Source organism: Haemaphysalis longicornis, unplaced genomic scaffold, assembly GCF_048455015.1.
Source record: "Haemaphysalis longicornis isolate Haplotype H1 unplaced genomic scaffold, Haemaphysalis longicornis Haplotype H1 scaffold_1, whole genome shotgun sequence".
Classification (NCBI taxonomy): domain Eukaryota; kingdom Metazoa; phylum Arthropoda; class Arachnida; order Ixodida; family Ixodidae; genus Haemaphysalis; species Haemaphysalis longicornis.
Genome location: NW_027526203.1, coordinates 336,983,134 through 336,998,926, shown reverse-complemented (window position 1 = coordinate 336,998,926; position 15,793 = coordinate 336,983,134). Strand labels below are relative to the sequence as shown.

At 48.2% G+C, this 15,793-nt stretch overlaps 1 protein-coding gene across 1 annotated transcript in view; it reads left to right on the top strand.

The window, feature by feature from the left end:
* Cdase (neutral ceramidase) overlaps nucleotides 1–15,793 on the top strand; it is a 121,423-nt gene that overhangs the window by 51,816 nt on the left and 53,814 nt on the right. Inside the window, exons 2-6 of the mRNA XM_077684094.1 lie at nucleotides 323–466; nucleotides 10,955–11,134; nucleotides 11,931–12,058; nucleotides 13,869–13,946; nucleotides 14,675–14,792. Coding sequence (XP_077540220.1) covers nucleotides 323–466; nucleotides 10,955–11,134; nucleotides 11,931–12,058; nucleotides 13,869–13,946; nucleotides 14,675–14,792 — 648 coding nt within the window. The remainder of the gene's footprint in view (nucleotides 1–322; nucleotides 467–10,954; nucleotides 11,135–11,930; nucleotides 12,059–13,868; nucleotides 13,947–14,674; nucleotides 14,793–15,793) is intronic.

Below are 15,793 nucleotides of genomic sequence, written 5' to 3'. Positions count from 1 at the left end.
GACGCAAAAGAAAAGGGTGCTAACCTTAGGCACACTTCTGAAACCTTGCCACTTGCTACTCACATTGCCGTCGACGGGAGCCGCAGTTACGTACACGCCATATACACGACATCGGTACTTGCCCCAACTTTGCTGCGCCGATGCAAATTGTGAAGATGCGATACTACTGGAAGTTGTGTTTTGTGAAGATCGTGCAGACAAGTGACTCCAGTGTTACTGTCAATGGTTACGGAGTTTATTGCATACGAAGGGCGGGGGGGGGGGGGGTGAATTGTGGTGCCCCTCTTCTAACAGAACCTTCTTCTCTTTTCGCATGGTGAAGCTGGGCTACGCCAAGACCGGCCAGTCCTCGTCCGGCATCCACTTCCGGGTGTACAGCAGGGCGTTCATCATCGGTGACGGCGCGTCCAGGGTCGTCATAGTGAACGTTGACTCCGGCATGATTGGAGACATCGTCAAAATGAAGGTCAGCCTGGCTGTTTTCTTGTTTACGTCCGCACTCTCTGGCACTGGTGCGTCAAAGCGCTCTATCGAAGTATTGGCAACGTTTTGAAGAACCAGGTGTATTGGGAGGGTTTGGCGAATCTTAGAAGATACCGCTGCCGCGCGCCGCCCACTGGACTCCTCCCAGCATGGGGCCTCCAGCTGGTTACGTAGATGTCCATGTGACCTGCTGCGGGTAACCCCTCAGCCAGCAGCAGTCTCGCAGGTTTCAGCGCACCCGGTTGGCGTGAGGGGGTCTTTCTACAACCTTCCTCCTTGCTTGGTGGCGTGCCGACTAAGGTGAAAAATCGTTTTGAGGTGCTTTACTCTTGCACATGTTTGCGAAAAAGGACAGAAAGGGTGTTGCAAAAACTAGGGGGAAAAAAACGAACAAAAAAAGACGCAGACAATGGTCCTGTCGTCTGCCTTCTTTTTTTTCTCCATTCTTCGCGCTTGCTCAGATAAATGCGACGGAACTCAATGTGCTAGGAAGACACCTGCTATGAACTAAACACTCAAGGGACGAGTTCGTAAAACATGCCACTAACAGGGACAATAACGAAATGACGACGACACAAGACATTACTAACAACTTAATTTTTTATCTGAATACGGAGAAAAGGGGCTGTTACGTTCATGTTTAAACGCTAGGAAACAGTGCAAAAAAGGGGACGTAGACTTAGAAGACACAAACACAGCTCTGTGTTTGTGCCTCCCAAGTCTACGTCCCGTTTCTCGCGGAGTTTTCTCGCGTTTAATCAACGTTTATTTCGCGGCAGGGGGACCTATAAGTGTGTTAAAGATTCACAGTTGATTAACTTAATCTCTACCAGCCTGGTGTAACTGCAGCGTAAGCATCTCGAATTGGAATTTCTACCACAAGTAAACACACATACGGTCACTGCAATCAAGAAACAAAGAACACAAACAAAAGTAAAAGTGGTCCTACCTTACTAATAGGCAAAATATAAACTTTTTGTAGCAGCCACCAGCCGACAGACAATACAGTTCTTAGGCGAAAGAGACAAGGAGGAACACTGACGTACTGGTCTACGGATCTCATTACTTCCGTGCCTTCAATTATTTTCCGTGTAGTTTGGTTTCTGTCACGGCACATCATGTGCACTGTCCCCTCTCACAGTTTATGCACGCGGGACTCCCGTTATCTGATCCCCTTGGACGCTGTTGTGTTCGACCTCTGAACGTCGGAGGCGCTGACTCGCAAGGGGGGTAAGGTAGATTAGCATAAGGAAACCGGAGATTTGATTTAGATCCTTTTGTTTAGGTTTTCTGTAAATTTTTATACGCGGCAGAGTACTTGTGCAGGTAGGACCCATTGCCAACCCTGCGTGCAAGTGTAGGCGCCAAAGTTAGCGTATATATATATATATATATATATATATATATATATATATATATATATATATATATATATATATATATATAACATGAAAGCCTCACAGAGGCAATTTTTATGCTCCTGAAAGTCATCTAAATTTATTTTTCCGCATTGTGGGAATAGCGGTTATTTCCTTCTCTATTATTGTTGTGCTCTACGCGAAGCCATTTTCTACAAACAGACTTTAGGCAGCTGGAGCGCACAGTTTGCATTTTATTTCCATTTCGCTGCGTACGAAAATACATTCCCAGATATTTTTATCCGACATGTGACGGAATAGGTTATGCAAGCGTAACAAACAATATTCTGTGAACAGATTTTTCTATGCTTTAGAATCGGAAACCCGTGTTCTCGCAGGCTGTCTTCTTCAGCTAAAGCCTATTTTACTGCTCCGAGGCATAAGCTCCTCGCTGCTCTATGAAGCCGGTTTTATGGTTCCCAAATACTATGGCTGCTACCAAACCACATTTTGCTGCCCCCAAAATTACTCGCGTAAACTCATCACTGAAACAACAAAAATGACGGGCAGTTTTCGCTGCACCAACCACGAGATATCGTTCGAAATGACAGTACATTATATCTTCTAAAGCGCTGTCCAATACACCACCGCGGTTATATATATATATGCTACTTTGTGGCTATGCAACGCGCCGCTATGCTTCAAGGTGCACACACCACATCCAGAGCACCCCGCGAAATCTGTAGAGGCAGGGTTGTTTTGAGCACTTCGCTCAAGAACACAGGCAGTCGGTGCTTCAGACCCACGCCCACACACATACACACACATCCACACCGGAAAGGACCAAAAATGACAATGCTATGGCACCTTACTAGTATATCGGGCTGGGCGTTCCCACCACGCCAATATCCACATATCGACGAATGAGTCATGCCCACTCTGGGTTTTCCGTCTTTTAACAGTGAAGCTGTTTAGCAGATCGTAATTTGTGGTGACCGCAGTTAAAAATACCAAGAAATTGCCAAGCGAAAGCACGTGAGCGCGGGCCTCGCGGCGGCCGCCCGGCAGTTAACAAAACTAACAAAATGCCTAGCGCTCGTGTGTGCCTGCCTCGCGGCGACCGCCCAGCGTCCCCTGCGCACGTTCGTCAAGCCAAGCATACCCACTTAGGGAGATTGGCCAAGATTGCAGCTACCGCCCGGCAGTTAAAAAAACGAAACAAGGAAGTGCGGAGCGCTCGTGTGTTCGCGTCTCGCGGGGACCACCGAGCGTCCCCGGCCCACGTTTATCAAGCCAAGTATACCCACTTAGGTAGGTTGGCCAAGATTGGCCAAAAAAAGAAAAAAAGCTCCAGTGTTCGTCATAATCGTGGCACCACTTGCTAGGAACGAGAAAGACACATCATAGCGTACGCCCCTCCAAGGTTATTTCTGACGATTATCACTTCCAAAAAAATGAAAGAGGCTCACACTTATTGCAACAATGCTGGAGTAGAGGTCGTTTCAGCAGCGAAGAATTGGCGAATCGGCTGCAATCGTGGGCTCAAACCTCCGTGATGGTCGTGAAGGTTGCGTACAACTTCGCTACCTTCAAGTTTTACGCGTTAGTGTGACCTTCCTTCATTTCTTGTTTTGGAGCTCCAACGACAGAGCTTACCGCATGAAATATTGTTCTTGGAGAATCACTGTAACCACATAGCTACACGTTAGCATCCGTCGCTGGGAGTGGTATCACTGAGATGAAACGAGAAGGATACTTCCGGTCGTACTGTAATATCGCCGCTCCTACCTATTCTTTTTATGTTCAAATACTACTAACCAGAGGCCGTAGCAAGTGGCCTCCTCTTTCTCAAGAATCATCGTTGTCGTCTGTCTTATCCATGGCCGCGTGGGGCCTTGGCGCCTTAAGGGAAGGCCACTGAGCCGAGTACAGGGTCTAGTAAGGTAGCGCTTGCGGGCACCCGAAGAGTTTGCGGTGAAGTTTTGATTGTTTTCCGAGTGGTTTTATCCACGAGATTTGTTGACGGGCTAGTTGGTCTGATACGCTCGTCCTGTTGTCTTCCCCATGTGTGTCGTTCTTCTGCGCAATCCTCATGGGTTTTATCTACGAAGCAGATATTGGCCCACTTCGCGCATGGTGCTCTTGAGGCGTGTTTGGTTTATATGGCTTCGTGATGCCGAGCTTCTGAGCCCGATTAGGGGAAGACGAATTATGGTGTGAGCACACCAGCGACGCCGCTAAAATTAAGACTAGTGAAATACCACTTGGGCGGCAATAAGCCAACAGTCAGACCCAGGCGATAAGTTCAGTGGGACTGAAACAATTCGGTTCTACTTTATTTGGGACATTGCTTCAGCTCACAAAGCCTTGGTATAAAGCTGCTAAGAAATATCACAACAAACACCGCAACCATCAAATCAGCATCATACTAATCTTATTGTTTTTCTTTTCTTTTTAGTTCTATTTTATTCTTCCTTTTCTTTGCATTTCAGGCGAAAAGACGGCGCTCAAAACAACATGTATGCTTGCATTATACCGGTATTATTTTGCAGTTCTGGAGCTATATAATAAAGAGTCGCTCAAACACCTTAGCGTTTAAACAAGAAAATGGAAGTTTGTTTGATAAACCCGATTTATTAGCTTGGCGCAAGAACTGCCCATCGCTCCCCACGTGATAACCGGCAACATTTATTTGGTCTTATTTTCCGGCGCGTTGTCTTTTATTTTCATTTGCGATGCAAATTATCTGCGGTTTATCTGCGGTTTATCTGCAAATTATCTGCGGTTTATTTTCATTTGCGATGCAAATTATTTCAACGGTGCATGCGTGCGTGCGTGCTCACGCACGCACGCACGCACCGTTGAAATATTCCCGGGAAATATGTATATTACTACAATTTCGTTGTAATTTTGGGTATAATTGTAGTTCTGGTGGTAAATTCAATAAGGCATGTTTGACTACATGCGTCCACGCTCTAGAAAACGTCGGGTTTTACCGAACGGATGCCAGGCGCAAGGGCAGAATACAGATTTCGTAGCCTCGGCGCAGCCCGTTCATACCGACTCATTTTCATTTGAGATTTTTTTTAGCTTTTTGTTTTCTCAGGCCTCCGCAGGGTAGTTAATACTTGCCTTTTTCCGCGACCGCATTTCCTTCTCCATTTTTCTTCCTTTTTGTTCTGTGCGGCATGAGGGTTTCCCCACAAGGTCAGGCGGGTACTTGCGTTAGTTCGCCGTGGTAATTCCATGCGCATTCACAAGCAGCAAAGCCTCGTCTGCGCGCACCCGGTAGCAGGCTCAGCATAGACTGCCCGCTGGTATATTCGGACCCTGCCGTCTGGTTAGCTATAACTGTGCAGGAAAATGTCAATCATTTCGCATGCAGCGGCCGTGCCCTCTGTATGCTTCTTCGCTGGCAGTAGGCCAGAAAGGCGCAGCGTGTCGTGCCGCTCTCCGCTGCTGGCAGACCAGCCGTGACCGCCGGCGCGCTCAACCTCCAGATCGAGAATTCAAGTTTCAGGGCCAAGGCTACTCGTTGAATATGAGGGAAAGCGGCGGAATATTTTATTTCGCAGGGTAAAAAGCCATCCTTAGAGCTCATAAATATTTCGTTTTTCTTCTTCTGGGTGTATTTTTTTTTCCTGCGAGTCCGAACTCAAATCTCGACCTTAATGCCCACGTCCATCGTCATGCGCTAGCTGCGAAGAACGTAGCGAGCTTCACACGATCGATGGTTGTTCTTACATATTTCCCTAACTACTCGGTCGGATAGAATCACAAAGGGGGGCGGAGGGGGGGGGGGGGCATACATTCCGCTAGCAACTGCGCAGCCTGTGTTCACGGTGCCGATGCAGCTTCTGAATCTCAGAAAATAGTTAAAACACTGACCTCATGCCTAGGCAAGCTCTTTGAGCATCTAGTACACAACCGCTTGACCACCTGCCTGGAAAATCGTGACCTCTTCCCCCACACTATGTTCGGTTTCCGTAATCACCTTTCCGGTCAAGACGTCCTAATTCAAATCAAGGAGCACATTATCGACCAACTTAGTAAAACCAACCCCAGCTGTGTCCTGTCCCTAAACTTTCAGGGAGCTTTTGATAACGGGACACACGAGGCTATTTTGCAAGGCCTTCAAGAAACCCACTGCGGCCCGGCCACGTACAACTACGTCAAGGCATTTCTAACCAACAGAACGGCCTCCATCCGTCCGTCTCGGTACTCATCAGACACCTACTTTTCCAACACCGGCAAAAGGGACACCCCAGGGCTCTGTCATTTCGCCTCTATTGTTCAATGTCGCCCTGTTGGGCCTCCCTAAGCTCCTCGCCGAAATTCCGGATCTACATCATGCATTCTATGCAGATGACCTCACTTTGTGGACAAACAAGGGTTCTGCCGGGCACCAGCAAGACAGTTTACAACAGGCAATTGATACGACAATGACGTACCTCGCCACTCGTGGGCTTACGTGCTCACCTCAAAAGTCTGCACTTCTTATCCTTCGGGCCCGCACTAGAGGACGCCCCTCACAACCTACTCCGGATCCGACAGTTTTCCTTCAAGGCACCCCTGTACCTCAAGTTTCGACACTCCGAATACTGGGCGTACCCTTTCAGGCTGACGGCTCTGGTGCTGCCCTTTTACCACAACTACACCGTGCAGTCACACAACTGATTCATCTCATCAAGTGAATTTGCACCCACCAGCACGGTCTTCGTGAGCAATACACCTGCCGCCTCATACAAGCCATTCTCATCAGCCGCATCACGTACGGCACCCCATATATGTACAGCTAAGGCCTCAAGAACACTCCAAGATTGATGCACTCATCCGTCGGGCGTACAAAATCGGCCTCGGTCTTCCTGCCTTCACACCCACCCAGAAGCTACTGCAGTTAGGAGTGCATAACACTCTTGCTGAACTCCTGGAAGCACACCAGGTAAACCAACTCTCCCGCCTGGCCCTGACATCTACCGGCAGAACGGTCCCCCGATCTCTGGATCAACCAACCCCTCCACCAGCAGAGACACTCCAGCATCTCCCGCAACCTATACGTAGCTTCATCAGAGTAACCTCCATACCGCGCCACATGCACCCAGAGTACAACAAGGGCCGCCGTGAAGCTCGGGTCAATTACCTCAACAGACGTTATTCTGGCCAACCAGACAGCAGATACACCGACATCGCGCACTGCATTTTCGCATCTCGTGCCACCCTGGCAGTCACGGATTCTACAGGTGCTATACTCACCTCGGCCACCTTACCTAACACCACAACCGCAACAGCAGAAGCAACCGCCATAGCCCTGGCAGCCACCACCACTACAAGTACGGGCCACCTCACCATCTTAACAGACTCTCAGCAGGCCAGCCGCTACTACCTTCTTGGCCGCATTCCCTACCAGGCTCTCAAAATACTTCAATCCCTCAAGACTCCCCCAACCATCCAGATAGTGTGGACACCTGGGCATGCCTTCCTACCAGGGTATGAGGCGGCACATGCCGCTGCCCGTGAACTCATTTTCCGGGATTCCCGTCCAAGGACAGACGACTTGGCATTCGCATCATCCCTCCACCCTCTGCCGCTCGGATACACCGACCTGCTTGCCCACTACTACCACACTCGTTTTCACTACCCCCCTCCCCACCCGTCGCTCACTACAGCAGAGGCCCGGACGTGGCGCCGGCTACAGACAGGCACATACTTCAACTGTACCGTACTGTCGCACATCTCCCCTACCACATTCTCCTACTTCTGCCATTCCTGCAAACTCCCCGCCACAACAGCCCATCTTGTATGGTTCTGCCCGCACCATCCCGATCCCCTCCCTTCCCCATCCCATGAGCGGTGGGAACGCGCACTGACCAGCCTGCACCCGGAGGACCAGCAACGCCTGATCAACGGGGCCACCTGGGCTGCGGAAGCGCGCGGCTTCCTGAACTGAGGACGCACCCACCTTCTTTTTTTTTTTTTTTTTTTTTGCTCGGTAAAACGTTTTGCCTCCTCCTCCTCCACGCAAGAATACAAGGAAGCCGAAAGGTTAATTTCCTTTCAACTCAACTAACTTGTGGTCGGCGTCCTTGTCTTTCTTCATCGAAATGCATCCCGACCAGACGGGCTTCCGTCACACCCTTGACTTCAAGAAGACATCCCACTCGAGGAATGAGCTCCGGCTTTTAAGAATACTAGAAACACTCGGAAGATCTTTTTGTTATAATACTGCAAGCTTTAATTAACCGCTTCTGGCCAGTTCTCTAATAAAGAATAACCGTTACGCATACACCTTCAACAGTGAAAATGTCATTTTATATCAAGTTGAAAGTCACCACGAATAATAGACTTTGTGAAAATACGCTCGTGGAGGAGCTAACTACGTTGACTCAACTGTACAAGTGCATTCGGTGACGTTGTACTTGCTTAAAACGAACGGTACGGTACCTAGTTTTTCGGTAACGACTCTAGCGCCCCGTCTACGTCGTTTGGATTCTTCGTAACGAGGTCCGATTGCAGCTGCTCCCTCGTGCCTTTCCCTTTTTCCCTTTCAGAACCGTCTGTGAAGACGGGAATAAAGCTAGCGCGTCTAGATTAGAGGTCTAAAAACCCTTGTTGGAGTAGTCCATTTGGAAGGTTGCGCTAATTACACTTGATCAATGGAAAGTCGCCTGGTGGTTTGCAGCATTCCCGTGGAGCACGAGCAGTTCTATATACGACCACCGTGTTCTCATTTGTGTGAAAGGCAAAAACTCCGTGAAGGGTTTGGTATCTTAAAAAAAGGTACGGAATAGTCCGGGGCTAATAAGTAAAAATCGAGTCACAGCGATCTTCCAAAAGCAGCAGCTTGCAAGGGGTGCAGGAACAACTTCTAAATAATTGCATCTTTCCAAGGAGTGTTGTGCGTTTGTATAGTGAACATTGATTGGTTTCTGCGCGAAGGCTTTGTACAGGAGACGTCCGGAGAGCTCCTAAGCGTATTATCAGGACCATGTGGGGAACGTGGTCGAAAGTTTTCAGAACAGGGTTGTGACTGGATCCATAAATAAAGCAACCATAAGAAATCTGAGACCAAATTAAGCTGTTATACAGCAACAGGAGGCAAGTACGATCAGAACACCATGTTTTCTTGATACGGGGTTTAAAACATCCATTGATTCAGGTAATGATCATTGATTGATGCTTCTGGTAATGATGTGGTTTTTAAGTGACAACTTATTGTCGGATATTGACCCACGAAATTTGTGTTTACTGCGTACAGGAATTCCGTCTGATTTACCACCGATCTTTACCTACGGAATTTAAAACTAAAAAAACTTAGAAAGGGAAGTACCCTGGATTCCTTAGACGATGATGCAGCAGGTACAGCTATTGGAACTCCCTTACGATCGCGGTACTCTCAAACTTAAATGCCTTTCTTGCTTGAAAGCAGGAAACAACCTCTTCATCGTGGACTATGAAATTAATTCAATCCACTGCACGGCTCAATTGCCAAATTATCCTTTTTCCGGGGGCGGACAAAATTTTGGAATTTGGTCTGGCTTCAGAAGGAGTGAATTTTCAAGTGGCTGATAAGTCGCCACTGCTTCACCTGCTTTCCATAGTAACAGGTTTGTTTGAAGTTTGCGTTAACATCAGTATCGTTGTTTTCGCGGCAAAGAAGTCGTTTGAACGAACCAAACTTGTATATTGTCTTCATGGTTATTTTGCACGCGGAGTTTGACGAATCCAGGGACTCTCCAAAGGCTTTAGGACGTACGATCAGCAAGGAGTAAAACGAAGCTGAACATGCAAGTTTCGCGATCACGGTGTATGGGAGCAGGAATTGGTGTTGTCACGGAACACAACGGGAGGATAACGGTGCTACTTCAGTGTCATGAATATGGCTTGACGTGCATGCTACGAAATGCAAAGATGTGGGTGGCCTCATTCGTGATCATTTCTTCGCGTTTCACCTGTTGGCGATTGTGCAGCTGACTTCTTAATGTGATCGTGGCTACAGCCGCCCCCTTCACGCGATCACGGATACGCAGGATACCTGCAGACATTTCCCAAAAGAAAAGAAACTTGCCAGCATTTATTTTTGCATATGCGCTTACCAGGAAAGCGACGATTTCATCGCTTGAAGGATAAAACACCTATGATAAAGGCGCGCTGGTGAAGTGTTCCGCGGCGGGTGTCAGGAGGGTCCAGAACTAAGGCGCCAGTGTTCGTGTAAATTGTACCCTGCCTTGTACTTACGCATGCGCTCAGACGAGCTGAGCGGGTAAATTACGTTTTCATATTGTCCATTTGCTACTTCCCATTACACGAGGAAAGTACTAGCATAATAATATATCTGCGAGGTGTCCTTTTTACCCTTCCAACGCGGGCTTAAAGTCAGTAAAATCGGCGTCAAAGTGGCAAAAGAACCACTGGTGCGTAACATATAAGCCAAGAAACACGCACCTCTTTTGATCCTAGCATAAGACGCAAAAATCTTGAAGAGAAAATTGCCTCCTGGCTGGGTCAAAATGGCTGCAGCATGTTACCGCGACGCTTGTAAACATTTTTTTTTAAATTGGCTTACCGAAAGTGGTTCTAATCGTTTAACATTGATGTTAGTGTACATATTACAACATTTTTTGATGGCAATAACGAATGGAGTTCATCCCGCAAATCTGGAAGTTATGGAAGGCGCTAATAGGCGCCTTCCATATGGAAGGCGCTTCCTGTGTTAACTTGAAGATGCGAGGTTGAGCCATGTGAGCCTTTTCTCCTTGAGTAGGGCTTGGCAGCATCGTCATTGCAATCACGAGCCGCTGCTCACGTCAAGGAGCAGAGTGTGATTGCGACCATGAATGCCCCATACAGTAGATGCGTCATTATCCCTCTCTCCTGACCAGTACTGGTAATAGGTGTTGATCCATACAATTGGGAAAGGCAAGAGTGGGGTTTTTGCACCCTTGAAATGTGGCTGGCGGCAGCAGGGAGAGGTGACAGGTATGCACCTCATATTCTTTCGCCACCCTTCGCGCATACCCGTGCTCGGTGTTTGGATTCAAAAAGCAACAGTTTCACGGAGCGAAATACTAGCGTCGTTCGCCTACAGCCTCTAATGACGAGTGCACGCCACGCAGGTGATCGAGCGCCTGAAGGAGAAGTACGGCGCGTCGCTGTACCGCGAGGACAACGTGCTGCTGACGGCCACGCACACGCACGCTTCCGTGGGAGGCTTCATGCAGTACCTGCTGTACAACATCCACACCCAGGGATTCATTCGCCAAGTGGCAAACGTCCAAATCGACGGCATCTCCAGGGTGCGTGTCGACTGGTTGCGGAGAATTATGAGCGCTGTCCCACGTCCGTGCTTCCTCTTTTATGTGCCACAAGTGTATTGGTTCTGACGCCCAAGAGCTGATAAAAAAACCCCGAAAGTGTTTCGACGCCGCTTTTCGCAAGCTATTTTTCGAGAGCTTTGAGAAGCCCCTCTTCATAACCCTGAGTTATTGCAGCGGCGTTCGCTACTACCTCTAACTGTAGCGTGCACTTACATATACATCAATACACCATAAAGTCGGGGACAGTACTGCCGACTCGATAGATGAATGGGTAAAGCATCGGAGGTCTTTTCTGAAGGTTGTGGGCTCATATCCTGCCATCGACATGTCTTTCCTGGCCTTGTTTCTTTTCTGGCGTCAAAACATTCCGACTTTGTTCACTCATAGAGCCCCTCATTGCGGATTACATCTATGCATGAGAGTACGTGTCAATGAGCATAGGTTTTGCACCCAAGCCCAGCTGGCGACCGGATAAGGTATAGAACGGCGGCGAGTTCTGCTTTTCCAGTTCGCATTTCCCTCGCTTTTTCAGTTCGCTTCCAGTTAGCGTGTATGCGTGCCAGTGGTGGCTGGGCGCCCACCATGCATGGGATGCTTACGCGGCCTGAACCACTGGCGCCCGACTATCAAGTTGTAAATGAGGGGTCCGGGAAAGCTGTTTACACAGTAACTAGTATCGCCCGTACCTTTGCGTGAATAGTCTCGGCCTTGACGGGGGCTTACGTAGCCTAGGAGCTCCCGATGGTACGAGACCAAGCGGTCTGTCTTTGCGCAGAGCATCGAACAGGCACACGAGAACATTCGGAGGGGCTACATCTACTGGAACGAGGGCGACCTCCTGCACACAAACATCAACCGCAGCCCGAGCGCCTACGAAGCCAACCCGCCCGAGGAACGGGCCAAGTAAGTGATGACGTCGTTTGCCTTCGTCAGACTCGTCCTTTCTGCACTCGGCTCTCAGTCAAGATTCGGGTTCGCATTCGATTGCGGCTTTCCATTGGAGGCCGGAAGTGAGAACACCCGTGTGAAATAAATTTCAGCCCGTGCTAAAAACCACCAGATTAGTTACGTTAAACTGTACCCTTCTTCTACGGCGTCCTTCGCAGTCCCGGCGTAGCTTCTGCGCGTAAAATCCACTTCGAAATGTCCGGTCCGTGTGACCTATGGGGCGAAAGAAACGAATGACAAAGCCCCGTGGGATCGAATATGTTGTTCCTACTGCGGAGTAAAGTAAGTTGTAAACCCAGGATAAAAGCGAGAATGCTGGGCCCAAGAACATCTTTTCTTTATTTTTTAACCCAGTGCCCCCGAAAGTGAAAGGGGGTTTCTCTTCGCGTCCCTGGAAATAGCATTCGGCTGCCTCTTTGAGCTCATTATTTTCGAGAGCTTTGTTTCTTCGGAGGTGCTTCTTCAAACTCCCAAACAAAACGAGGCCAGTGAAGGAAATTTCGAGAAAGGAGGCTGGGTAATTGGCACCCTGCAAACCCACAGTTACGCACAGCGCCTTGAGCAGATGCGTGGGGGACGGGATTACTGGGGCTGTGTCATGACGCGGCAGATTTTTACTGCGCAGCTGTTTGTGCTCGTAATCGGCACCCTGCTGTGTAGGGCGCTTGCTCGCTCGTTCGATAACCTCAAAATGACAACCGTCATTGCCGTCTTCGTCGAAGCAGCAGGTCGGCAAAGAAGCCTATAGCTGTTGGCTATCATGATTGCCGCCGTCGTCTCCGTCAACGCAGGGACAGTCACCAGCCGCATAGAAGTTTAGCTGCATTGTCCTCGCACGTCTCGCAGAGGGCACAATTTTTTACTGATCTGTTGTTTAAATGCGTTATCGTTTAAATCGCCCTGTATAGCTCCTTCGGTCAGTCGATAAGCACAAAACTACTGCGCCTCATTGATCTGGAGTGTATGAGAGGCGGCATGTGTTCCCGCGGAGAGAAGTACAATGGAGGAAGAGAAATGCCCCCCCCCCCCCCCCCCCCGCTTAAACGTTGTGATTAGTGATTCCAGGCAGCATGCACGACGTGAAGCGGCGAGGGCTTACGACATGGAACTTCTCTGCGCTTTTGTAGTTAACGAACTGTGGCTGCACCGGATGCGTATGCCTTGTTTTGCGCAGCGTCGCAACCCGTGAGATGTGTTGCGCTGTTCAACTAGGTTTACCAGTAAATTTAAACACAAAATCAAAATGCCTACCGCCTGCGCGGAAATCGCCGCAAACTTCTGATTGTCCTGCGACATTTTTGCGCAATTTCTTGTGGCACTTCTTTTTAGATGCCTCACGCAACCTAATTAAGACTTTTGCATTAAAAGCCCCAAATTTGTACTTTTGTGTGGTAAGTGATCAATAGGCAGAAGACCACGCTTAAAAACAAACCAGTGATAAAGCGCTACACAAAGAGGAAAATTTCGGTGCTGTAAGCAGGGAAGGTGCCTGTTGTGTCCAATCCACCTTGCACTCCGTCTGCTTCTCCCGACCATTATCATCGTCATGTCGTACCCATCTGTTTCTCATACCCATCCACACCATCATTCCTCGGGCTGGTATTCTGGGTTGCCGCTCAGAATAAACGCGCTGTTTCGACGGCCTCTGCGACGTCTCTGCTGTGTGACGGCTGTCCTTGACGCTTCCCTCAATATATATATATATATATATATATATATTGTATAAATTTTATGCCACAAGTGTTTACTCCTTTTTATCTTGCAGGTACAAGAACAACACGGACACGAAGATGGTCCTTCTCAAGTTCACGGATCTTCAAAATAACCCAATAGGGATGATAAAGTAAGTCCCTATAGTGCCGAATTGATTTTTATTGTGGGCCTTGCAACAGTATAGGTTCGCCTTACACTAAACCCGTTGGCGCGAAGGTGTTCCAGTCGCGTGCCGCTACAGTTTTGTAAACAAGGAAAGGCAAAAAGAAAATCCCCTTTACACTTCCCTGGGGAAGTTGTCGAGTTTAAAGCTGGCCCTCCAGATTTGTCCATAGCAACTAAATGGCCTGTACGTTATTGGCTAATGTGTCCCATTGGTATGGGCCCTACGTGGGTATGAGTTCTCTCGATACCAGATGGCGTTCCGGGTCTGTCTACCGACGGCTTGCAAGTTTTCGGTGTTGGTTTTACTAACTGTATGAATATACGGCTCCCGAACTTTATAACAGCATATTAAAGTTGTTTTGGAACCACGCCCTTTTTCTTCTGTAACAGTGGTTATGATTCCCGCTTCGCAAGCAGTAGGGTTTCGGATTTATCCGCCGATCCGACCTGTGCGTTTTCAAACCTGTTGTGAAAGTGCCCACGTACGCACAAAGTTTTGAAGATGGGTTGGTTACCACGAAAGGCATGCCGGGTAATAGAGCTCCCGGCGTGCTGGGATGAATGTTTCTCGTCATAACTGTTGGTATAGTTTATTCCCAGAAGATACTGGTGCCTATCCAGCAACTTTTTTTTTCGTGGTTAGTCTTCATCGCGCCTTATGAGTAAACGGAAGGGGCGTATGTTGCGTTTCAGTTGGTTCGCCGTCCACCCGACCAGCATGAACAACAGCAACCTACTCATCAGTGGGGACAACAAGGGATACGCTGAGCTCATGTTCGAAGCAAGGATGAATAGGAATCTGCCCGGAAAGGTAAGCTCCGAATGGCTGAATCTCGTTCAAGTGCTGTCGTTTGGCGCGATTTGCTGTCTGTTGGCCTTGCGCCAGGAAACAATAATAAGAATCATCGTTCAAGCATAAGGCCAAGTAAGGCAACTACGCAGGGTTCCTTTCAAGCGCACAAAAAAGTGTACCCAAATGCTGATCCCTACACAAGATGAAGACAGGAGAAAACATATTTTCATGGGGCTTGTCGAAATCTACCAATTTGGTACCGCAAAATCAGTGAAGGACTCCGACTTCAGTGTTGTCTCAATTGCCTAGAGTGCATGGTTGGCGAAACCCGTTGAGGCAGTACTAATGTTTATTAAAAAATGCATAAAACTTTGAGTCTTTTGCATAATTTAGAGCAGTTTGGCAGTGAAATCACGTAGGTATTATCAAACTCCTTTTCTCCTTAAATGTGTGTGGCAGGGCTAGGCGAGTTACCTCAGTCGTTTTGGCTCAAACTCAAACCAGCATTCTTAAGCTTACGTCAACCTCAACACCAGCGATCAGTCTAAGGCCCGTTAACGCAAGTTGACTTAAATATCTGTTGTACGTCATAGACTTTACCTCAGAAACTTACCTCAGCCCACTTTATTCTCAACTTAAAACGGGACCTCACCTCAACCCCGACCTCATAAAGTTTTCGACGGTAAGCTCAGGTTTTTTAGACTCACACTAAGCGCTGCACAAATGCTTCCACATACCAACCCTATACTGATCTTCCAGGGCTGCCAGCGATAACTAGCAGTGGCTGAAAAATTTATTGCCGCAAAAACAAATGGGGCCAAATGTTTGAATTCTTTGTGCAGGCATTTTTTTTTTCGGGCGCGGGGGGGGGGGAGTGATGAGTGTTTGCTCAGCTGTGCACTTGCGCCATCACGTACTACTTCAAAATGGCAGTCGACAGCAATGTTAAACAGAGCAGAATCTCCGCGATGTATAAATTAAAGTGAAAAGCAAAATTTCTTAAGAAAGTACGCACAAAT